The sequence below is a fragment of the Muntiacus reevesi genome, chromosome 22, assembly GCF_963930625.1.
Source record: "Muntiacus reevesi chromosome 22, mMunRee1.1, whole genome shotgun sequence".
Taxonomy (NCBI): domain Eukaryota; kingdom Metazoa; phylum Chordata; class Mammalia; order Artiodactyla; family Cervidae; genus Muntiacus; species Muntiacus reevesi.
The window spans coordinates 18213774-18237417 of NC_089270.1; the positions used below are offsets into that span (position 1 = coordinate 18213774).

General features: G+C 39.8%; 2 protein-coding genes across 6 annotated transcripts; one reads left to right on the forward strand and one right to left on the reverse strand.

The window, feature by feature from the left end:
* The first annotated feature begins 1511 nt into the window (after positions 1-1511).
* ABRAXAS1 (abraxas 1, BRCA1 A complex subunit) lies at positions 1512-19715 on the forward strand. Of its 4 annotated transcripts, XR_010660306.1 has the most exons (10): positions 1512-1632; positions 4554-4644; positions 6421-6457; positions 9134-9200; positions 11090-11283; positions 12261-12380; positions 13388-13472; positions 15881-15995; positions 16371-17350; positions 17762-19715. XR_010660306.1 is itself a non-coding variant. In XM_065914600.1 (9 exons), exons 1-9 carry the CDS (start codon positions 1546-1548, stop codon positions 16805-16807), a joined length of 1233 nt encoding a protein of 410 aa, XP_065770672.1. In that variant the 5' UTR covers positions 1512-1545; the 3' UTR covers positions 16808-19715. The 4 variants fall into 4 exon arrangements, 3 of the variants coding, with proteins under 3 accessions (XP_065770672.1, XP_065770673.1, XP_065770674.1); XM_065914600.1 differs by having other exon boundaries at positions 16371-19715; XM_065914601.1 differs by lacking the exon at positions 1512-1632 and adding an exon at positions 1746-2142 and having other exon boundaries at positions 16371-19715.
* MRPS18C (mitochondrial ribosomal protein S18C) lies at positions 6478-23508 on the reverse strand. 2 transcript variants are annotated; one of them, XM_065914604.1, is made up of 6 exons: positions 23359-23508; positions 22620-22672; positions 20662-20745; positions 19655-19712; positions 19099-19158; positions 6478-8512 (listed from the first exon to the last, which is right to left on the reverse strand). In XM_065914604.1, exons 1-6 carry the CDS (start codon positions 23456-23458, stop codon positions 8463-8465), a joined length of 405 nt encoding a protein of 134 aa, XP_065770676.1. In that variant the 5' UTR covers positions 23459-23508; the 3' UTR covers positions 6478-8462. The 2 variants fall into 2 exon arrangements, with proteins under 2 accessions (XP_065770676.1, XP_065770675.1); XM_065914603.1 differs by lacking the exon at positions 6478-8512 and adding an exon at positions 18898-19014.
* Between the last annotated feature and the right edge of the window lie 136 nt (positions 23509-23644).

Here is a 23644-nt window from a genome sequence, read left to right on the forward strand (position 1 = left end):
GAGCCAATTGTTGTATATGGCATAAAGTAAGGGTTTAATTACATTCTTTTGCATTTATTGAAAAACCTGTCCCTCCCCAATGAATTGTCTTGGCAATCATGTCAAAAATCATTCACTCTTGTATGTGAGGGTTTACTTTCAATGTCTTGGACAAACTTTAAAAAAAAGTTTTTAATCCTTTAGATCATTACTACCTATAAAATACAACTTAAGTGAAAATCTTTTTGTATTAACAGTGACTTTGCTGAGACAACAGCAAAAACTTAATTTTAGAGAAAAAACATAACTTCTAATGCTGTACATGTCTTCACTATGTTAGTCAAATATGGCTGCTACACAACAAAACCCAGAAACAAGCAATATTAATTTAATTCAGTAGTCTGATATATAGCTAGCTTTCATTTAAAAACCATAGCTTTATATATCATGTGTGGAAAATTGTTAATTCATAATCTTCCTATTCCCCTTGAAGACAAGTTAAAATTTTACATAATCTCCTGCTCAATCTTCCTCTGTAACTCAGCTTGCTCCTTGCAAAGTCTGGATCACATAGGTCATATAGTCTCAGAAAGTGGGGACTTACAATACTAGGAACTGGAGCTTATCTCGGTCATCCTTGTCCTGCTCTTTGCAATTGTCCAGCCCCTGCAAACCTGCTTAATCATGCCTGTCCATGTAAAGGTCAGGCAGCCCCCTCCCCATCTTGACCACCGTTTCCGTGTGTGCAAAACCCCTTAGTTTAAACCAGCCTATTAGCAGCTAGTGTTGCCCACTATAGTTTGTGTATAAAAGCTCTGTAACCCCTTTGTTCCGGGCTCAGAGCTTGGAGCGTTAACTCCTCTGGGCCCGCTGGCGTAATCAACCTGAGTTCTCCAGCTCTCTGACTCTGGGGCTTGGTTTCTCGATTACTGGTTTCTGTAGCACCCTTATCAAATGATCATCAGTATGTCTGTAACTATCATTAACTTGTCAGAACAAGGTTAAACAGTCTGTATATTCTTTGAATTGAGTTCTCAATTTTCTAAAAGCGAACACTCAGAGAAATCCATCTCCCTCCCTCACTCCACGAGATGAAACATCACTAGAGAGTTCTAGAAGAGACATTCTCTGACATTGTCATTAGTATTCTAGAAGTTTCAAATGGTAAAGCGTAGCATCTGACACTGTGAAAGCTCCAAACGTGGCATTTCCATTGTGTTATTATGCCACTAGGCAATGCTTCTATTCTGTCAGCTGTTTTCATTTCCCATACTTTCGCATCTATGCCAGGGCCCCTCAGAAGCAGTTAGCTGCTAAGGCGCTATTCCTGGCCCTGGACAGAGCAGTTGCCCAACACCCAGAAAGACGGACCTGAGCACCAGTTACAACCTCTTCACCGCGGCATCCCCACCAGAGGGCGCCCAAGCCTCGCCCGCCGGCCCGCGACCCCGCGGAGCGCGCCGTGGCCACTGCGCAGGCGCAGACCCGCCTCCTCGGGCGACTCCGCCTCCTCACTCGGCCCCGCCCACGCCCCGCCCCCTGGAGTCGCGCGGCGGCGACGGAAGCATGGAGGGCGAGAGCACGTCGGCGGTGCTCTCCGGATTTGTGCTCGGCGCGCTCGCCTTCCAGCACCTCAACACCGACTCGGACACGGTGAGCCGAGGGCGGGGGCGGGATGCGGCGTCGCCTCGGAAGGCCCCCCCCAGCCCCCGCGCTTGGGCGACGTCCGGGCCGCCGCTGCTCGGGGCCGGCCCGTGGGCTCCCCGCCGCCGCCGCCCGGGCTCTCCGCCGTCGGCGCTGCCTTCTCTCGCTCCCGGGCGGTCCTAGAGGTGCCTTCTCCAGGTTCAGCGCCCCTCTTGGAACCAGCGCTTGCGTTCCCGTGCCTCGCACGCCCCCGTGTCTCTCGGCAGTCCCCCTTTTCTGGTCGAACTCGGTCGTGAAGGAATAGAAAGTTCACACAGCGTTCCCGCCGCGGCTGGGAACGTTGCGGGTTAACTTGCTCCTCGCTCCCGACCGTGGTTTTCGCAGACAACTCGGTGTTTCCCTTGCGGGGCCGCAGTTGGGCACGTTTGCTCACATGGATGGCTCGTAAAGGAAAGATGGATGATGCCACCGGTGGCTGTTTTGGCGTCAGTCTTAGTACGCGGAAAAGATCTGTATCGGGTATCTGACTTTTGTTTGCATTGTTGTCAAATTTATTAAGCTATGGCCTCGGCTTTCGCTTTTGTAAGCGTACATTTAAGTACATTTAAGCGTACATTTAAGCTATGGCTTCAGCTTTCGCTTTTATAAGCGTACATTTAAGTACATTTGAGCGTACATTTAAGTACAGCCTCCAATATGAAATATTTAAATCCTGATTTCACACTTTTGCCTAGGTTCAAGACCTTCTAGATAAAGTTAAGTAATAAAGTAGTTTTTGTTTTTTTAATTGAGCCTATTTTTAAAACTTTTTATTTATGGAACTAAAAACCAGTGTAAAACTTGGAGCCGGAGGAGTAGTGTCAGAGAGAGGAAGTGCTTTGTGTTAGTCGTTCAGTCGTGTCCGACTTTTTGCGACCCTATGGGCTGTACAGCTTGCCAGGCTCCTCTGTCCTTGGTATTCTCCAGGCAAGAATACTGGATTGCCATTCCCTTCTCCAGGGGATCTTCCTAAACCCAGGAATCAAACCTAGGCCTCCTGCATTGCAGGCAGGTTCTTGGCCGTCTGAGCCAAAGAAAGGAAGTGCTTAGTAACTTGCTAAGAGGGTTTAGGGAATATCTATACCAAACCTCATGATTTCTGCTAAATGTTGTGACTTTCATTTTGTAATAAAGGCTTGTCTTTTCCAAAACAGTATTTTGGCGCAGTTCTAATAAGGTTGGAATTGATAGTTTTTGTGTATGCAAATTTAAATTACATTGTAGCTTAACACCTAGCCTAGAGCAAATATATGATGATTTAAAATGCCTGTAGTTGTGGAAATTATCTTCGACTATCTTAGTGTAAATATAAACAAGAATGGGTTTAATCCTATGTAGCTTAAAGGATTAGCACTTGCAAAGTACCATACTGTTAGGGCTTTGCTTCTCAGATCTTTCTCCTAAAGCCTTTAAAAGGTGGTTTTCTGGGTAGTTGTATTGTCTTCTGTTGTCTCTTTTCCAGGGGTTTGTCTAGAACACTATAGAGTTCTGGACTGTTCCCGTTTGATTCTAATGAAGACTCACATTGTGGAAACATTGCTTTGTGTTCTTCTTCTAATGAATTTTTAAAAGTAGTCTTAACTAATTATAAAGGTTAAAAATTCATTGTCAAGCACATTGGGTCTCTAAGTGTACCAAGAGAAATAATTGAATTCTTTGAAATTCACAGAAGTCACTGCTGTTGTGGCAAGATGCCTACATCTTAAAAAGAACCAGGCTCCTCTTTTATAAAGCAGACTCTGATATTGATTTCCAGATCATTAATAATGAGCACAGTTCTTAATCTAAAAAGCCCATCTTGTGTCATTTCATAGCACAGAAGCCATCACTGACTCTCAGAAGCCCGTGCCATTGATGGTCGGGCTAGTCATTTGGGATGGTCAGTTATTGGCACTGTTCCTTCTACCTATGATTTTCTTACAGATGGGTGGTGGGTCAGTGGATAAGTTGTGTCCAACTCTTGTGACCCCATGGACTGTAGCCTGCCCAGCTCCTCTGTCCATGGGATTTCCCAGGCACGAATACTGGAGCCAGTTGCCATTTTCCTTCTCCAGGGAATCTTCCCAACCCAGGGATTGAACCCGTGTCTCCGGTATTGGCAGGCAGACTCTTTGTAAACTTTCCTTACAAATGTAGCTTCCCTGGTGGCTCAGCCGGTAAAGAATCCACCTGCAATGTGGCAGATCTGGGTTTGATCCTTAGGGTGGGAAGATCTCCTGGAGAAGGGAACAGCTCCCCACTTCAGTATCCTGGGCGGAAGAATTCAGACAGAGGAGCCTGGTGGGCTACAGTCCATGGGGTCGCAAAGTGTCAGACGCAACTGGTCAGGACGCAGCTGAGCGACTTTCGCTTACAAATGGGAGTCTTTTCTAAGGCTAACTATGCTGCTCTTCCTTCCTCAAACATTGTGCTCTCATTTCTGGCTTTAAGCCTTTTGTGCTTCCAAGAGTGCTTAAGTCACAGTAGTCTTTAGTCTCTTCTAACCATGTATGGGCTTCCCTGGCGGCTCAGACGTCAAAGCGTCTGCCTGCAGTGCAGGAGACCGGGTTCCATCCCTGGGTTGGGAAAATCCCCTGGAGAAGGGAATGGTAACCCACTCCAGCACTCTTGCCTGGAAAATTCCATGGACTGAGGAGCCTGGTGGGCTACAGTCCATGGGGTCGCAAAGAGTCAGACACGACTGAGCGACTTCACTTTCACTTTCACCCATGTTTTTAAAACTGGTCATGTGTCCCATGTAAACTGGAGTGCACCTGGTCTTTTGAGTATACCCCAATTGGTTGCACACACTTGCACATGTTGTAAAAGTCTCGGGAAATAACAGTTAATTAAGTGACTGAATGGTAATCCTATTGGTGTATTCCATATACTGCTTATTCTTATCTTCCTAGGAAGGTTTTCTCCTTGGGGAAGTGAAAGGTGAAGCCAAGAACAGCATAACTGATTCCCAGATGGATGATGTTGAAGTTATTTATACAATTGGTGAGTCACTTATTTCTGTGTCTCCTATTTTGATAGTTTATGCTGAAAGTTACTTTTCAGTTGTTAAGGAATAGATAAGAATTTTTAAAGGCAAATTTTAGAACAATATATTGCACTCATTTCTTAAAGTTGTGGCTATACCCAAAGCAAGAAACAGTGTGAGACATAGGAAGCAGATTAAGATTACAAGATTCTCCTGGTCAGGAGACAAGGATGAAACAGTTCCTGCATACATGTAAGTGGCAGGAAGATGGTCCAGCAAAAGAAGGAATGAATAAGCAAGACCAAAAAAGGTAAAACAGGTTGGAGTAAAATGTAAACTGGTGCAGAAAATTTGGAAGATAAGAACTAAAAAAACTTATTGGTTAAATAACTGGAGCTTTAGTCATTCAGTCCTGTCCCAACTCTTTGCGACCTCCTGGACCCCTCTGTCTATGGGATTTCCCAGGCAAGAATACTGGAGGGGGTTACCATTCTGTTCTCCAGGGGATCTTCCTGACCCGGCGATCGAACCGAGGTCTCCTGCATTGCAGGCAGATTCTGTACTGTCTGAGCCGCCAGGGAAGCTCAGAGGTCAGGCCTCATCACCGTTGAAAGAAAATACAGTGAAGTCACGTCCGACTCTTTGCGACCCCGTGGACTAATGTAGCCCACCAGGCTCCTCCATCCATGGGATTCTCCAGGCAGGAATACTGGAGTGGGTTGCCATTTCCTTCTCCAGGGGATCTTCCCGACCCAGGGAGCGAACCGGGTCTCCTGCACTGCAGGCAGATGCTTTAACGTCTGAGCCATCAGGGAAGCCCAGTTTGATAAGTGAAAAAAGTACAACCTACAGATGTTTACTTGAAAAATTCTTCTACAGCAGTTTGGTGTTGGATTTTCTCATATAGATGAAGACTCACAAATTCTCCATAATCAGACTGATGTCTTTGATTTAAGTGACTGAGGAAATTTCAGGTAGTCTGGCTAGCATCTCCCTGAGGAGAAGCAATGCCATAGGAACTGTGTGAGGTCGGTGATGACTGACAGTGATCCTGTAAACGCTCTCTGACAATCACAGAAAGATGGGGCTCCTGGAAGAGCTTGCATTGTCTTGATGACTTTCTGTGTGATTATATGTGAGTCTTTCGCTCTTGTCACTGTTCCCTCCTGAATCTTGAGGGACCTGAAAGTTTGGAATGATAGAGGAAACACCATATTCATCTTCATACCTCTCTATGAATTGCTTCATATGCGATCTGTAATGATGTCTCATATGATGAATCTAATGTTTGCACAGTATCTGCAGCTACCAGAATTTAGAGGTATTTAGGTGTAGTATTGCTATAGACAGGAAAATAAAACTCACCTCTTTAGAGATGTTGAACATTTTTTCTCTAGTCTACAATTAACACTGACAAATCCTTTATGAAACAACCAGTTGGAATAACAGATAATTCCTTGAACAGCTACTTTTATCAGTTGGGTAGAATTGGAGCATAAGTGTTTCAGAACTCAGTGAAAATAGCAACTGTGACCTTGTCTTTTGTGTAGCCATTGTTAAACCTAGTTAGAAAGAAAATAGCATTCTAGTCACGAGTGAGGCTCTGGGTTGAAATCTCTCTGCCTGTTGCTTTGTCTTTAAAATGGAAGGAATAATAACATCTATCACGTGGGTTTGTTGTCAGGATTAAATGAGATAACAGTAATGTAAATCCTGGCATGAAATGCTTGATATATGTTGTTCAAGTGATCATTAATGTAATCATAACTAAACATTCTTTTTTTTTTCCCCAGACATTCAGAAATACATTTCATGCTATCAGCTTTTTAGGTGAGTAGTAAGGGCAAGTCAGAAATCCATTGTGAAAATTATTATCTGCAAGTGAATCTTCAAAACTAACAAAGTATCTTAGTTACAAGTTATACATGGTGATATAGATTAAAATAAACACTTTTTGAATGTCTGAAAATTCACCTCTTCATTTCAGCCCTGTCTAATAGTTCTTTCTCTGTGTTTATCTGCTTCCTTCAGCTGGTCCTCACTGCCTCTCCCAGGTACCAGTTTACCTTGAGGATTGCTTTTCCTTCTCCCACCCATCACCTCATCGCATACTGTAAACTCAGTGACACGTTCTCATGCATCAGCAGCAGCCCTTTTTTCCTACCTTTTTATTCCAGTTTATCATCTGTTTCCTCACTTCTGTTTTTTTAATGTTACCTTTTGTCTATTAACTGGTTAGGTTCTTTATCTAGCCTGCTTCCTGTTGTTTTTCAAGGGTGGAAACCTACACTCTTAACCCTACAGATAGTAGTAGTATTCTTAACCCTGATAAGCTGTGGTGATGTTAAAAACTTTTCATTGAGGTTTATAATGCATAGAAAAGTACACAAATCAGTGACCTTCCATAAAGTAAGCAACTATAACCATAAAACAATAAGGTGTGGTTTTGGTGAAATAGCTTTATGGTTTATGTAAACGGTACGTGAATGTCTTAGAGTCACACTGTATGCACCGTTTCCGAGGTTGTGTGAGGGTTTCCGTGGAGCAGAGTTAAGGTGAGAACCGCCCCTGGAGGCCTAGTGTGGCTTAAACCGCTGTACTGGAAAGGGGCGCAGCTCCTCTCTGTTGCCTAATATACAGTGGGTATGAGAAAATACCTTTGGAACGAGGGATTCTTGGTGGAGATTCATAAAGAGTACTTTCTTGAAGAACTCTGGGACAGGAATGGATTAAGGAGGGGGAATAAAAAAAAAAGAAAGTGATTCAGTATCTCCTGGCAACCACTTTGCGTAATTAGATCAGCTTTTAATAGAGTCTTAGAGCTGAGGATGCCGTCCGATCCAGTGATAAGGAACCCATGCCTCAGCCTTTTAGGTTTACAGAATTGTGGGGCAGGGGATGGAATAACTAACAGGTTAGCAGTAGGGCATAACTAGAGGAATTCGGATTTCTTAAGTTCTAATCCTACAGCATGCTGTCCTGTTTCTCTCTGGTTTTAAATGATATAGGTGCACATATTAAAAACAGCCTTTCAATACCATACTTCATGGAATCCGAGCTGGATAAGCCTTCCTACTCAGTTTTGTATTCTGATACACAGGGTGGCAAACTGTGGCCCCATAAATAATGTGGCCGTCCATAAATGATACATTTTTTAAGAGTTAAAATGAAGGACGAATATGTAACAGAGACTGTTTCTCAAAGCCTAAGATATTTACTTTTCTGGCCCTTTTACAGGGAAAGTTTATCAACACTGCTCTGATACATTGTTCCTTAAAGCTTGCTACTGAAATACACTGATTCTCTTTAACTCAGAAATCTGGGGGAAATCTGGAAAACAGCCCATTGAAGCCTGAAACTGAAAATCACTTAAAAAAAAATTAAGCCATTTCACATGAATTCTACTGCACAATGTATTTCTACCAAAAAAATGCCCCCCTTCCCAAAAGCGTCGCATAAATTAGCGCTTGCACAGAAGATGTACACTGTTGTCCTGCTGCTACTTTTACACTCTGGTATGTTGCCTTATTCCCCAGTTTGAGAAGCTCAGAAGTGAATCATCCCAGAGAAAACACAGGAATAAACTCTTGTATTTAGATTTTTCATGTTGGAATGAATAGGTGAGATGGAAGAGTCTGTTCAATGAGTTGAACTATTCCCCTTTAGAGGTAGAACACTTTGTCTATTTTGTAAGTTGAAAAAGTATATTGCCTATTAGGATATATTTTTTCACTTTTATGTAGCTAAATTTTTTCAGTGTACAGATTAGAGTTACCACTAAAAGCCTATTACAGTGAATAGTATTTGTCAGGAATTTGGCATAACAGATGTCTCATCATTGTTGATCTTGATGGAAGTTAAAAAGGAGGAAGATATTTGCCAGCCCTGGAGGGGAAAGAAAGTTGGAAGTCAATGCTTTAGAATCTTGTAGAAATACTTTTCAGTTCTCCCTAGATTTCCTATCTATATTTAACATTCCAGCTACAGAACAGAGATCACTAAACTAATACCTGTCCCTTCCCGACCCCCCCAGAAGACAACCAACTCCCAAAGCACTTCTCTTAATTTAAGTGTAGCTTTTGGAATTAGCAATGAATAAATTGTTTTCTTTTTGTTTTGCTTCATTACACATTCTTTTGTATGTGTCATTATTGTAAAAAAAAGTTTTAGTATGTAAATTGTGAACTAGCTATGTGAACTTACAAATACCTGTATTTAATGGATAGTTTGTTTTGTTTTAGGTTAAAAAAAATGTGGTACCCATACTTATCCCTTGAAGTTTCTCCATTCCTTTTCCTTTTTAATTGCTTATGGACCACATATTACTACCACTTTTAAGTCTGTTCATTTGAGAACTTTCTCTATTTATTTTAGAACTTCATCTCACAGGTAAGTAAGTCTATGAATGTTGGGTTGTTGGGCTAGGAGTAACTAAAATTAAAAGTGCCAATAAAATCATGCCTAGTTTTAGTTTATTTCAAATGCCTTTAATTTTGTCTTTTACAGCTTTTATAATTCTTCCGGTGAAGTAAATGAGCAGGCACTGAAGAAAATATTATCGAATGTCAAGAAGGTATTCCCTGATTTGCCCTTTCTCTTTTTGTATTATATGTATTATTTTAAGCTCCTGAAAATGTGTAATACTTTGACAGAACTTTCAAGCAGCATGTCTTCACAGTGTCTTCTATAAAGCAGGTGAGGAACGGCTTGTGCTTTCCAGAAATTCAGAGGGGTTTCTCTGAAAGCAAAGCTAGTCATGAAGAATCTTCATCTTGTTCTCTCCTTCTCCTGGCTGTTCTGGCTTACCTAGTGTCTCCCTTTTCTCCATCCCCACCATGCCCCTTCCCACACCACTTATTACGGATTCACGCCACTGCCGTCCTTTTCCGTGGCTGCAGTTAGTTTCTCCTATTGCAGGGATGGTTTCCCACACAGCACCTCACCTGGGTCCTCCCCAGCCTGCTTGGTGTTCAGTTAAAACTTGCTGAATGATCAAAAAACATTTTTGTTCAAAGACAATATTTGTTTCTTGGTACTTATTTCCCCTTAAAACTTCTTGATCTCTTAGTCGAGAATAAAAGTAGATTTAGTAAAGGAAGTTTCTTTCAAAAAGCATCCCTTGTTGAAAATGCTTGAGCTTTTCCTCCAATTATATTTGGGTATTTAAAAATGTACCTGTAAATAGCTCGGACATGGAGGAACCCTAGATGGCCATCGACAGATGAATGGATAAAGCAGCTGTGATACATATATACAATGCAACATTATTCAGCCATAAAAAGGAATGCATTTGAGTCAGTTTTAATGAGGTGGATGAACCTAGAGCTTGTGATACAGAATGAAGTAAGTCATAAACAGAAAAATAAATATCATATATTAATGTATGGAATGTATGGAATCTAGAAAGATGGTACGGATGAACCTATTTGCAGGGCAGCAGTGGAGACTCAGACATAGAGAACAGACTTATGGACACGGAGGTGAGGGGAGGAAAGAGAGTGTAGGATGAATGGAAACAATAACATGGACACATACACTACCATATTGAAAATAGATAGCCAATGGGAATTTGCTATATGACTCAGCAAACTCATACCCAGGCTCTGTAACAACCTAGAGAGGTGGGATGGGGTGGGAGGTGAGAGGGAGGTTCAAGAGAGAGGGGGTATGTGTATACCTGTGGCTGATTCATGTTGATGTAAGGCAGAAAACAGCACAATTGTAAAGCAATTATCCTTCAATTAAAAATAAATTTTTTAAAATGTACTTGTAAAAATGTTTTCATTTTAAAATAATTTTAATTTCCTCAATTTAAACATGCAAACATTAAAAAATTAGTTGCTGAAACTGTCAGAGATCTCCAAAGTGGTAGTTTTTCTCTTAGTACTAAGTTTCCAGTAAATGAGATTTTTCCCAGTTTGAAGAAAAAGGTTTAGTGATACTAACAACACATTTGTTTAGCACGTTATAATTTACAAAACCCTTTCATATGGTCTTAATCTTGCAACGAAGTCTGTGATAACATGCCTATTGTATAAATTTCAATTAAAAGCTATTATTGGCTTCAGTTTACTTCCTTAGCAAACCAAGGATCCAGACAGAAGTTAATTAGTTTTCATTGACACTTTCTTCATTTAAATTTTGACTAAATATTAAGATTTAAGATAGAAAATGCCATCAGAGAACTAGAGGAAGTTAAGAATTTTTCCTTTAATCCATATTGAATAAAATTGTAGCCCTGTAACTGAATGCAAAGTAATTTAACTGCAAGTCAGTTTGCACACTATGTACAAGGTTAAAGCATATTCTTAAGTGTATGTTCTGTTTATTTAGGCCCCAAATCTTGCTGAATATTAAGAAAGCCATTTTTAAGATTGTCAGTTTCACTACTTAATTATGACAGTAAGACACATAATAATTGTAACCATGAAGGTATACACCTGATATATTATTTTCTTTCAGGATGTGGTTGGTTGGTACAAATTCCGACGTCATTCAGAGCAGATCATGACATTTAGAGAGAGACTTCTTCACAAAAACTTACAGCGGCATCTTTCAAGCCGGGAACTTGTTTTTCTGTTACTAACACCAAGTATAATAACAGAAAGCTGCTCTACTCATCGACTGGAGCATGCCTTATATAAACCTCAGAAAGGGTAAATGTTGGCCAGTTACTGGCTCTTTTCAGATAACAGAAAAATGTGCTCAGTATTTTCATTGTACTTTTTATGGCTTACTGTTTTTGTGTATTGGCATTAGATTGTCACAGTAATTCTTTTTGGTCTGTTTTAACATTGGTTCTTTATAGATGGGAAAATGAAGGTCAGATAAGGAAATTAGAAGTCCAGTATGGCAACCCATACCAGTATTCTTCTCTGGAGAATCCCATGGACAGAGGAGCCTGATGGGCTACAGTCCCTGGGGTCACAAGAGTTGGACACGACTTAGCAACTAAACAGTGGAATGATGACTTGTGTTTCTGACACTGAGAATTCGCTGTTATTTGCCATAAGGTGGAAAGCATATGCATGCTTTAGATATTGGTTGCTAAGGAATATAATGTAGTACTGAAGCCTGTGTACCTGAGCAGCTTTTCTGTTAACCTCTGCCAGGAAACAAAGTGTTTCTTTTTTTTTCATTTATTTTTATTAGTTGGAGGCTAATTAGTTTACAATATTGTTGTGGTTTTTGTCATACATTGACATGATGTACAGAACAGAATTTTGGACTCTGTAGACAAAGTGTTTCTTGTTGATCCAACAAAATGAGTTAATAGGACTCTTCACAGGAAATATAGACAGCATTTTCATGGAGTATGAAAATGAAGTTCAGAGTACCAATAAAGAGTAATTATATCATTCATGAAAGATAGGAAGAATTGCAATGGTAATACCTTATTTTCACATGTGGTGATCAGTTAAAATAGCCATTAAATGTTTTTTCACACAATAATTGTACACTATGCACATCTCACAATTTTTAAAAGCCACTTGCCTCAATAAATTTTTCTTGGGTAAGTAGTAAGAAATGGGGTTTTTGTTTGTTTTTAAATCTTGTAGGGAAAAGGCAGTCTATACTAATAACTAGATGCTAGCCTTTCACTTTAAATTTATTTTAAAAATTATTTCTTCAGACTTTTTCATAGGATACCTTTAGTGGTGGCCAATCTAGGCATGTCCGAACAACTGGGTTATAAAACTTCATCTGGTTCCTGTACATCCGCTGGTTTCAGTCGAGCAGTAAAAACACACAGGTGAGATTCCTCAACTGCTTTCCCAGTAAACTTAACTCCTATTCATTTTTTGAAGTTAATTTTTTTTTATTACAAAGAGAATAAAAATGAAAGGAAAACTGACTAATGGCCACATTCCTGAAGTTTATTCAAGTAAACGAGACCTTTAACTTCTCTATTTCCTTCCAGCATGAGTCCATTTATCAAATATGAAAGGGGGTGGTGGTGTACAGCCTACATATTGTGACATATTTACTCTTAGATTAAGGAGCTAGCCTCAATAATTTTCTAAGTTAGCAGTTCAGATTATAAAGGCAAAAAAATTATATTGGATATTAAATAAAGAAAAATAAGGCTTTGGTCAAGACTCACAGTGTCAGCTGTGGAACTGCAAGTTTTGTGAGCAGTAAGGGAATAATGAATGTCAGGACTCACAGCACTGGTATGTAGGGTACTTACTAGATGTAAATTTTTATGAGACTAGTGAACTCGATTTTATTTATTTTTGTGTTCCCACAGTGCTTAACAGTGTCTTATTGAAATTGAATATCATGTTTCATTGATTTTAAGACACAAAGTTTTATATTTATCTCAATCGGGGGGGGGTTTATAAAATATGCCTTAGAATTGTTTTTCTTTTATATATATAGTGTGTGTATATATATATAATGTTTCCTTTTTCAGTCAATGATGGCTTGAACCTAGTGAAACAACTGACGGATGGCATTGCCAAGACAGAGCCCTCCTCTGCCCCTCTCCTTGAGTCTTTGTCTGCTTTCACTTAACCTCTCTTTTTGAGTCCTGGAAATAGTATTTAGGAGGCTAAAAAGTTTGCTGAGGTGAAGACAGATGAACTAGGTTTTCTGGTTGGTTTTGCTGTATACAAACAGGTTAACAAAATGATGGTCCCTGCAAAGCCAATAAAAACAATCTTCCATTGTTCCTCAACTACAAAGAAGTTTTTTCATTGTATTATTAAAATGAGTTCTGTACATTTGCCTGGAAGAAAATGGTAATTTTTTTTACAGCTCTGAATTTTTTAAAGAAGATGGATCTTTAAAGGAGGTACAGAAGATAAATGAAATGTATACTTCTTTACAAGATGAATTAAAGGTAAGTTAAACATTTAAAGATCTCTTATAGAATAGACTTGTGGACACGGCCGGGGCAGGGGGGTGGGGGGGGCGGCGGGGAGGAGAGGGTGGGGTGAATTGACACAGTAGCCCCGAAACATACACATTCCCATATGTGGAACAGAGAGCTAGTGGGAAGTTGCTATGTAATAGCAAGCTCAATCTGGTGCTCTGGGACAACCTAGAGGGGTAGGATGAGGGTTGGGGGTGGGGGGGAGATTCAAGAGGGAAGGGACATACATGTATTCATGGCTGATTCACATTGTTGTATGGCAGAAACCGACACAACATTGTAAAACAATTAATTATCCTCCAATTAAAAAATTTTAAAAATATTTTACAGAGTTCATATCACATTGATCATTGAGTATGTACTCTGGGACAGCTTCATAGTTGACTAGACATAAGTTTTTGTATTAGTTTAGCTTCATTACCGAAGACCTCCATCTCAGTGACCTACAGAAATAAAAGTTCATTCACACGGTGTCTTGGCTGCATTCTCTTCTAAATGTCATCTTCATTCTGGGGTCCAGCCCTTAATGTGGGGCAAGTTCATCTTATGACAGGGGAAAGAGCAGTAGAACTGGTGGAAAGTCACAGCAGCTCTTAGAACTTCTGCTCAGAGCTGGCATGTCACCTCCACTCACATTTTACTGACCAGAGGATGCCATGGTAGTAGGCATGACCCTTTTACAGGATAAAAAGAGGAGCAAATATTTGAGAACAAAACAGTCTGCCACAGTATTGAGTTGTCTCACTGTGTCCACTCAGGTCCCTTGAGAAGTAGACGTCAACACGGGAATTCAGACATGCAAGTGGTTTGTTAGGCCTCTGAAGAATAAAGCGGAGGGCCCAAGAGTGACAGGGAGACTTGCCATGTTAAGTCTGACACCTGAGAGGGGAGACAGGGAAGAAGGGTTGAGGGGGATAGGAAGAGCTGTGGACTAATGGCCAGAAAAACTTCAGCCAGATGATGCAGAGTCTGAGCAAAGGTGTCCTATAGGAATACTGTCATATCCTCACTGTGCTCAGTCATTGGCTAAGAGAGGCCCCGGGGGAGCTGACCTAAGCACGAACACAGTAGTGGAACCAGGATAGCAGCAGGAGCCATCGGTCAGCTCTGCTTCCTGCAGATGGGGATCCGAGTAGCATGCTCCGTGCCCACCACACTCAGGATAGCGCACCAAGAGAAATGGGGTCAATACATTTTACACACTAGTAATATTGTACTACTTTTTTTTTTAATGTGAATAACATTACAGAAACTTTAGAAAATAGAGAAACGTCAAGAGTCTCACCATTGTAACTGAACTGTTTGCACTTTGTCACATTCTTCAGTTTTCCCCCAACATATACATGCTTTTATCCTGTGGACAGTGATGGGGACATAGAAATTTGTATCATGATTTTTATTTGATGTATCATTAAGTAATTTCTCATATTTTAGTTCCTTTTAATAGTATATTTCTTAAAGTGGTATATTAGAACTCTTACCGTTAAAAGTACCAACTTGGGCTAATTTAGGGAATGGAGAGGTCTGTGAGAGGAAGAGACGGCAGGTCACTGAGCCTAGGAAGGAACTAGAACCAGGAGCTTGAACGCCATCTGGACTCCTGAGTCTGCACACTGGTTTCCTTCAGTCTGTACGGATCTTGTTTCCTCACCCACTGGCTGGCGAGAAAGCAGCTAACCCACAGCCTCTGCAGTTAGATCTCCTCTGTTCGAGAGATTAGGACTTGGCCAGTTGGCTGCTGTAGTATTTCTGCTTGGGTCGGGCTGGTGAAAGGTTGCTGGTGAACTCTGAGGGCAGGATGCGTAAGTTCATGAGAAATGGCTGGGTGGAGAAGTGCCATAAGTATGCACGAAAACAGGCTTACTACACTATAGTTGGAAATTAGTTATTTTTCATCTGATAGTATTTTGAGAACCATCATCATATATAAATTTTTCTTATTTAAGATATATTCCCAAAATGAAATCACTGAATCAAAGGGTGTTAGTACTTAAAAACTGATGACACATTTAAGACCATTCTGCATTTCATAAATAGCTTTACAGGAATTAAAACCATCAGTTGTTTTATTTTGTAATAGTAAAACAATTTACTTTTTTCATATTTATTGTTTCTTAATGTTACATGTTTGCAGTAACTATGCATCTCAAAATAATTTGTTTCCAAGCAAGTTAAATATCTTTTTTCTGTGTATTATCTAGGAAATAACTTGAATGATAAAACTGTGTAAGTGGGAACTTATTCCTTCAGAAAACTGCAAAATAAAATGTTAAAGGAAAATAATCAATGATATAGGATTTTGTATTATTTGTGAACCTAGACTGTAGTAACAATTTGGAACTTTAGCTATGCCCTTAAATTATTTTACTTTGCAGAGTATATGTGAAAAAGTAGAACACAGTGAGAGAGCCGTAGAAAAACTACTAAATGATGTAAATAGATTAAAAGGAGAAATTAAAAAAAGAAAACAAGCACAGATGCAAGCAACACGTAAGTAAAAAGTTCATGTTATCACTACTTTCTTTGCTTTAAAGAAAAATTCTCACTGATTGGAATTATGGATGAGGTGATTGCACTAGCTGATGAACTTGCCACCTGAAGATTAAAAATAACTTCTATTAATATTCTTAAACCCCACCCAACAAAGAACATGGTACAACTGCAGCTATACTATGTTGATATTAAGAAATATAACTTTAATTTCCTTTTAGCATAGTGTGACATACAAATTTGGGATTATAATTTTTCTTAATGTAGGTAATCTGGTAGAATTCTTTAAAGTCCTTTTTTGACTTTACTTACAAATAAATACAAGAGCTTTGTAGTACAGATCCCGTATGTTGAACTGTTTGTTTGCTTGTTTAGGAGAGAAGAATGTCCAAAAAGACCCTCAGGAGAACGTTTTGCTTTGTCAAGCCTTACGGACCTTTTTTCCAGATTGTGAACTTCTTCACTCATGTGTTATCTCCTTGAAAAATAGGCGCATTTCTGGAAGTAGCTGTACTACCACCCACCCTCTCAGTGGGGTAGACAACCTAACCCTAATGGTGGAATACACAGACTTTCCTGAAGCTAGTCCAGCTCGTAGTGCCCTGCCGGTGACCAAGCGGAAAGCCTCAGACACCGATGATGGGTGGCAGTTCAAGAAGTCACGGCTGGGAGAGATACAGACTAGACCCTCTAAAACAGATAGCAGTAGCAGTAACCAAGAAGAAGCATCCACAGTGAGCAGCCCAGAGACAGATGAAGAGGTTGAGAGAAGGAAGGGTTCTGGTGAATATCCACAGTCTCCTACCTTCTGATTCTTTTGGGCCAAAAGGAGATTTTTGATCAGCTGAAGGGGAAAGCCAGATGTATTTTTTTTTTTTTTTTTACTGTGTTCAGCTCTAAGAATTTGAGTACAGAACAAGCCTGGTAATGCAGTGTGTTTGGATCAACACTTGTTCAGTTAGGTGAAAAAGCCCATTAAGTGGGACCCAAATGATACATATAAATATGAATGATGTCTATCACAGAGATTTCATTTTAACATAAAGCAGAAGTATATATTCATTTGTCAAACTTTCGTCGGGCCAGGAACATTTTTATGACTGTACTGGGGTTCCTGGGCTTCCCTGGTGGCTCAGATGGTAAAGAACCTGCCTGCGGTACAAGAGACCTGGGCTCAATCCCTGGGTTGGGATGACCCCCTGAAGAGGGAAGAACACCCATTCCAGCATTCTTGCCTGGAGAATGCCATAGACAGAGAAGCCTGGCATTCTACAGTCCACGGGGTCACAAAGAGTGGAACACACCTGAACAACTAACACTACTGGAGTTCTATGTGAATCACACCCATCACTTAGGTAAGCCCTAGTTTTAGTTTCTTTAAAGACGTTTGCAAAGCAGCCTAAGTACAAAAGGCTACTAGGGTTTTTTCATTTCCCACTCCCAATCTTATTTGTCTTAACCACACCTAATTTGACTAAAAGTTAGTTGCCTTTAATCAGGTCTTCTCAAAGCATTTTACTTGGTTTTCATTGCAATAGTAACGTCTTTTTAATGCTTATATTCATCAGTACAAAAAAAGAACTGACATAGATCTGGGAACAAAATAACTGATTCTTGGTAATACAGAACTCAACAGATGAAGAGAGTTGTGGGCTTCCATGTGGTTTTTACGGAGGATGTAAAGCCCCTGTTCAGTGAGTTGGTTAAGTGGAGGTTGGTTAAGAGCACTTTTATGGTTTGGTTTTTGTATGTCTTTTCCATAACAGAATTTCCCATGAAGACACATCACATGAAGACTTCATGTTTTACTCTCTGGGTGAAATGCTGAACCCACACATTGCTCTTCCATCAGTGACCTCCTAAGTGATGGTTTTTTTAATATTAGCTATGAATTTCCTGTCATCTTTTATTTATGTGTTAACAGACATTAGTTACTGTGGGGAGCTTATGGAGCCCACATAGTACCTGGGATGATGTGTACAAATCATGAGTTGCTGTTTGGATTGCTTCACTGGTTACTTAAGCAGCACAGGACAGGAGAGGAAATAGGGTTCTGTCTGAGCCCTAATTTTAAAATAAGCTTGATGTCCCAACCTTCAGGGAATGAGGAGAGAAACAATGCTTGTAAGACATTTTTTTCTCATTCTCTGTCTTTTGGGGATTTGTTTGTATTACTAGAGTAAGAGATGTAGAACAGATTGCGTATGGATCGGCTTATTTAGAGGACACTACTAGTTTATGATAGACTAGTCCAGAGCTGAGTGTTGGGTCCTGTGACAGACTGCACCACTGGCCATCCCCATGTGACATCTGCAGAGAGAAGACGTCTGGTCCCAATCAGGCTTACTTACCTGCTTGTTAGGAAATCTCCCTTAACAATTTCAAATCCACACCCTGTCCTGTGGGATTTGTACACTACACAAGCATCCCACTGCCCTGCACCCACACTCTACAGTCCTGTTTACAACACAAAATCTGGGGATAAAGTCAAGTTCCAGTGCAAGTCAGCCCTGCCGTGTTTGACATCACATTGTCAGCAGTGTGTTGTATGAACTGTTTGGGGGGCCAGATCTAAGACTCCACAGTAACAATTTTTTAAATGTATGTGTACGTTAAATGTAACAAGTGTTAACATTTTAAAATATATATGTAAATGTGACAAGTATTAACATTTTATTTTATTTTTAAGTATTAACATTTTAAATAATCTGATTTACCTAGTGAGCATTCTGACATGAAGAGGAAGCCTCACTCCTGAAACACTTTTTACTCATGATCCCAAATTACTATAAGAATTAAAAACTTAATACTTTATAGTTTGACAAGATTTAGCCTGTTAGTTTTTCTACTCAGTGGTTATTAAATCTTATAGGTTGAGCCAGTATTAGCACCACACAACCACTTATTGCAAAATATGTTTATTGGTAATAACTTTATATAATTTACTCCCTATATTTGATGTTACAAACTTTAGGGTCTTTGAGATAGGCAGGATCCTTGTATGTAACTGGCATAAACCCTGTGAAGAAAGAATGAAAGTTCTTCACAAAAGACAATGAGCAAAATTTTGTTTAGCATAATTCAGTTTTTCAGATGCTCTTACCCAATATTTGAGCTCTCTTAATTGCTTTTGTGACTTCTTTTTGTTTCTTCCCACAAAGACCTATAAGAGAAAATACTTTCTTATTCATAAAAAAATGCCAGCATTCAAAATGCATGACAGTTATGTCACAGAATGGCTGGAAAACTGTACAGAGCCTTAGAATAAGTATCTTGGGCTTTGTGGGCCAGGTCTCTGTCATCATTAATTCTGCTCTTGTAGCTCAGACATTGTGGAAACTAAGCTATTTAGCAAGTGGCAGATCCGATCTGGCCTGTAGGCAATAGGCCCCTGGTTTAAATGAGAGCCTGAGGATGACTACAGTGTATTCCAGAACAGCAAAGCCCGAGTTCTCTCTGTTGTCACCTTATATAGTTAGCTGAGTATAAGAAGATACGCAAAATAATTACCCTTTCAGCCTCAGAAGAGACTTTCTCAAAGTATCCATAGTTTTTGGTCTAATAGTAATTTGTGGCAATATTTGAAAATCTGCCCATTTTTTAAAATAACAGAAGTAGGCTTATCTACATTTAAATTGCTGTAATAGAAAACAAAATACCTGTTATGTGCCTTCCATAAATGCATCCAGTAAATGGAGAAATAAACTGGGATAAAAGCTGGTTTGAGTTATATTTGGAAAGGAAAAAAAGTATATGTTAATACACTTGTATTCAACCTTGTGTACATTTCAAAACACAAACCTTATGTCACCTTCAAGCTACAAAAGGCTTATTAATAAATTTTAGACAAACTTCAAAAATACAAATAAAAACACTGAGTTATGTTCATTCTATTAACAGGTCATCCTTTTTAAGTAACTAAAGTAATTGGCGAAAGTTAACATCTCTTCCCCAGTGTGTCAAAAAAAAGTCTATACAACAAATTAATGAGCATGTTCTTTCAGTGCTAAAGCTGTTTTTTTGACTTTTCCATAGATAACTTTTCAGAACATCCCATCTGTCATGATAGGCTGTCCCATAATATCAGACTATAGTGAGGTCTTCAAGATGTACAGGTATATCAGGCCATTTGCTGTTACTTATGTTTTATTAATCCTAATACTTGCACTTTACAGTTTCTTGGATTTTCTCCCACCAAAGAAGCTATCACTTTATACTATCAGTATACTTAACTCCAACACCATCTTCTTCCCCAAATTTGCCACTTTTAATCTGCTGAGCGCTCGACAACAGATAAAATGAATTCAAAATAGTGATACTGGTGGTGAGGTACAGATAGCAACTTCAACACAGGAGCTTTTCCCTAACTACTCAACTCCAGCGACAGAATCACTGCCACAGGGAGCTACTGTTAAGAGGTTTGGGGCAAAGCGAAAAACAAGAAACACTGAGATGATTAAGAGTAAATGAAGGACAGCCAAGAGGTTCCTATTTTAATAAAACAGCTGCCTTATACATAAAAGTATAACCAGATTTGAAATTACGAAGCTGAAACAGTCACTCCTACACAAAGCCTATTATAAAAGCCAACTTGCTTCTCTACTGTATTAGTAAAAGAGCAAAAGTCCCAAATCAAGTATCACAGTGAAGTAAAACCAGATCTCACCTGTACATTCTTATAATCTACACGTTTTTCACACAAGATACATTTTTTCAGAGGCTCCTTATAAGGATTTTCCATTGGAATAGGCTAGCATAAAGGAAGAAAACAAAAATCTGATAATGCATTTTGTGTTAACTTTGAATCAAAAAAACTTAAATCTTAGGGTACCACATTTAAATCTCTCCAAGGGATTAGTTGTACCTTTCTTACTGTGAAAATGAATAAACAACAACAGCTTGGCTTAGAAAAGAAAAATAAGAGTTATTTCTGAAAAAGGCCATTTTAAAGGTTTGCATGTACCCACACATATTTTGTACAAATATCTTGCTTTAGTTTGGCTAAGGAGGGATTTATTGATGGAGGATGATTCTGTGAAAAATATAATCTTTGGAGAAAAAATCTTCAGTAAGTGATTAAAAATGCTTTGCCCAGATTGTAGGTGACTAAAAATTCTTATACTTAAGAAAGACAGCACAACAGATAACATATGCAATTCTTAAACTAGTATAATCTCGAGATTCATCCCTACAATTCTCTAGATGTTTCACTGATATTTTTGTGTTATAAAAAGACAATGCCCCCATGTGTGTGCTAAGTCACTTCAGTCGTGTCCAACTCTTTGTGACCCATGGACTGTAGTCCAGCTCCTCTGCCCATGGGATTCTCCAGGCAAGAATACTGGAGTGGGTTGCCATTTCCTCCTCCAGGGGATCTTCCAGACCCAGGGGTTGAACCCACGTCTCTTTATGTCTCCTGCATTGGCAGGCAGATTCTTTACCTCTGTCGCCACCTGGGAAGCCCCAATGTCTCCACAGGTTATGGAATACTTCCCAGATTTAATTTTTCTTTTCTACTACAATTTTATAGTAGTATAAAATTGTTTTATAACAATTTAAAACAGTCCCAGACTATAAGTTTGTGCCAGCCTTTTTGGTTTTTCTTTGTTCATTACTGCTTCTAAAGCTTCCATCACACGGCTTCCGTCCTAAAATCACTTTAGGTGTCTCCAGTATACAGATTCTGAATCTAGAAATGGCTTTGAAGTCTTCAGCCCCTGTAGTTGCACGAAAAACTTCAAATAAATGGGACGTTGTGCCTTTTTCTGAGGAACCCTTAGCTTTCATGAGAGTCTCAGTGGGATTTAAGGACCTAAAGAGAAGCTCTAGTAATTTCATTTACTCTCTTGACTATGGTATGAATTAGATGACCAAGATGGATGCTCAAAGAGACTATAGGAGTTCTTTTGTTTCTTCCAATTCCTCAAATGTTCCTAATGCAATTTGCATTCAACTCACGTGTAATGACTATTCCTTCTCTATGTGTTTCATGTGGTCTAACTAGTATCAAATTGTCTTTGTATGTAGCAAGAAAAGCTATACTGCCTAAATCCAATGCTAGTACTTGAAATCCATAAAAAACATACATCTACTGTTTAGAAGAAACTGTATTTAACGTCCTGGTATAAAAATTTAATGACTAAGATAAAAATAGAATTGAATTTGAAATGAGGACAGGGAGTCAAGGTATGGATAAACTTTGCACAACCTCTTTGTTGGACTTTCTGCAATTACAGCATGCATCAAAACTACCTTTTTAAATTCCCAAAGCAGAAGTGGCGTTGCAGAAGTCATGCTTCTTGCTAAGAATCTAGGAATTCGCTTACCTCGAAGTTCACTTAAGTGGCTACTCATCAATAAATTTCCCTGGAGAAGGAAACGGCAACCCACTCCAGTACCCTTGCCTAGAAAATCCCATGGACAGAGGAGCCTGGTGTCCATGGGGTATCTCAAAGAGTCAGAACTGAGCGACATCACTTTCATCAATAAATTACAATTTTCAAACTCAGATTAATGATTATCATCTTAATTGTCTCTGTCCTTCAGCTGAACTCTAAAAGCTAAGACATAATCTGGTCTTAGTTGCAAATGCCTTATTAAAAGGAAGAAAAAAAAAAATCTTACCAGGTCCTCATTGCTGGTTACCTGTTTATATTGTGAACAACTTCTCCACAGCACTGCAATTAAACAGAAACAGCAACAAAGTATTTTTTGTTAGCTCAGCAGCTAAGGAAAGACTGTTTCTGTTGAGGCAAGATGAACTAAGGGACACAATGTAAAAGGTTTATGTTCATTATTACTAACAAAGTAAAATAAAGGGCTTTTAGGTTTGAGGCAGTGGTAGACTTAGGATAAATATGCTTTCTGGGGCGTTGGGGAAAAGGCATATATACCTCTAGCCATACAACCTGTTCCTGAAATTTATTTCCCATGGGTAGAGACAGATTTTAATGCAAACTGAAAGGCACTGTCATACCAAAGGGAAAATGAAAACAAGACTCTACAAAAAATACACAAAGCAGATAAAAGTGCAGAAGTGATAGATTCCGTGGCCTATGTCACATGGCCCTCGGATATCTGCGACTGAAAATGCTCCTTCCTTCCCAAGTCTACCTGAAGATCTTGGGCAAGTCCCTGCCTCTTTTCGAGAATCGCTCCTCGTACGTTAAAACACTGTACTGGAAGACATCTCACGCCCTCTTCGGCTTTAAAATACGGGCCATTACAGATGCCCACTTCTTTTGGAGAAACAATCGCCTAAACACCGGCGTCCTTTAGCTAACAGCGACGACTCCAACGACCTAATTAGAGCTAAACCAATGGCTGCAATGCTACAAAAGAGCCTAGGATATGGAGACTTTACCTGCACGAGTCCCGGGGTTTGTGAGGCAGACAAAAGCCGCTGGGAAACGCGTAAACTTTCTCTTCCCTAGCCCACTGCAGAGAGCTACCAGAGCAGCCATGGTTCCTTGCTCCTCCCCTTCCTTTCCTCTTTCCTAAAACGTCCTGACAAGTCCCTTCCGGTGTGCTTCCCCTAGAGGCCCGAGGACTCGGGTCAAAGGTTCCGCAGTTTGCCGGGAATCAAAAGAGCAGGTGGGGTTTTCAATACGCCTGCGTAGTACCTTCCCTTTCTCCGCCCCTTCCCCCCA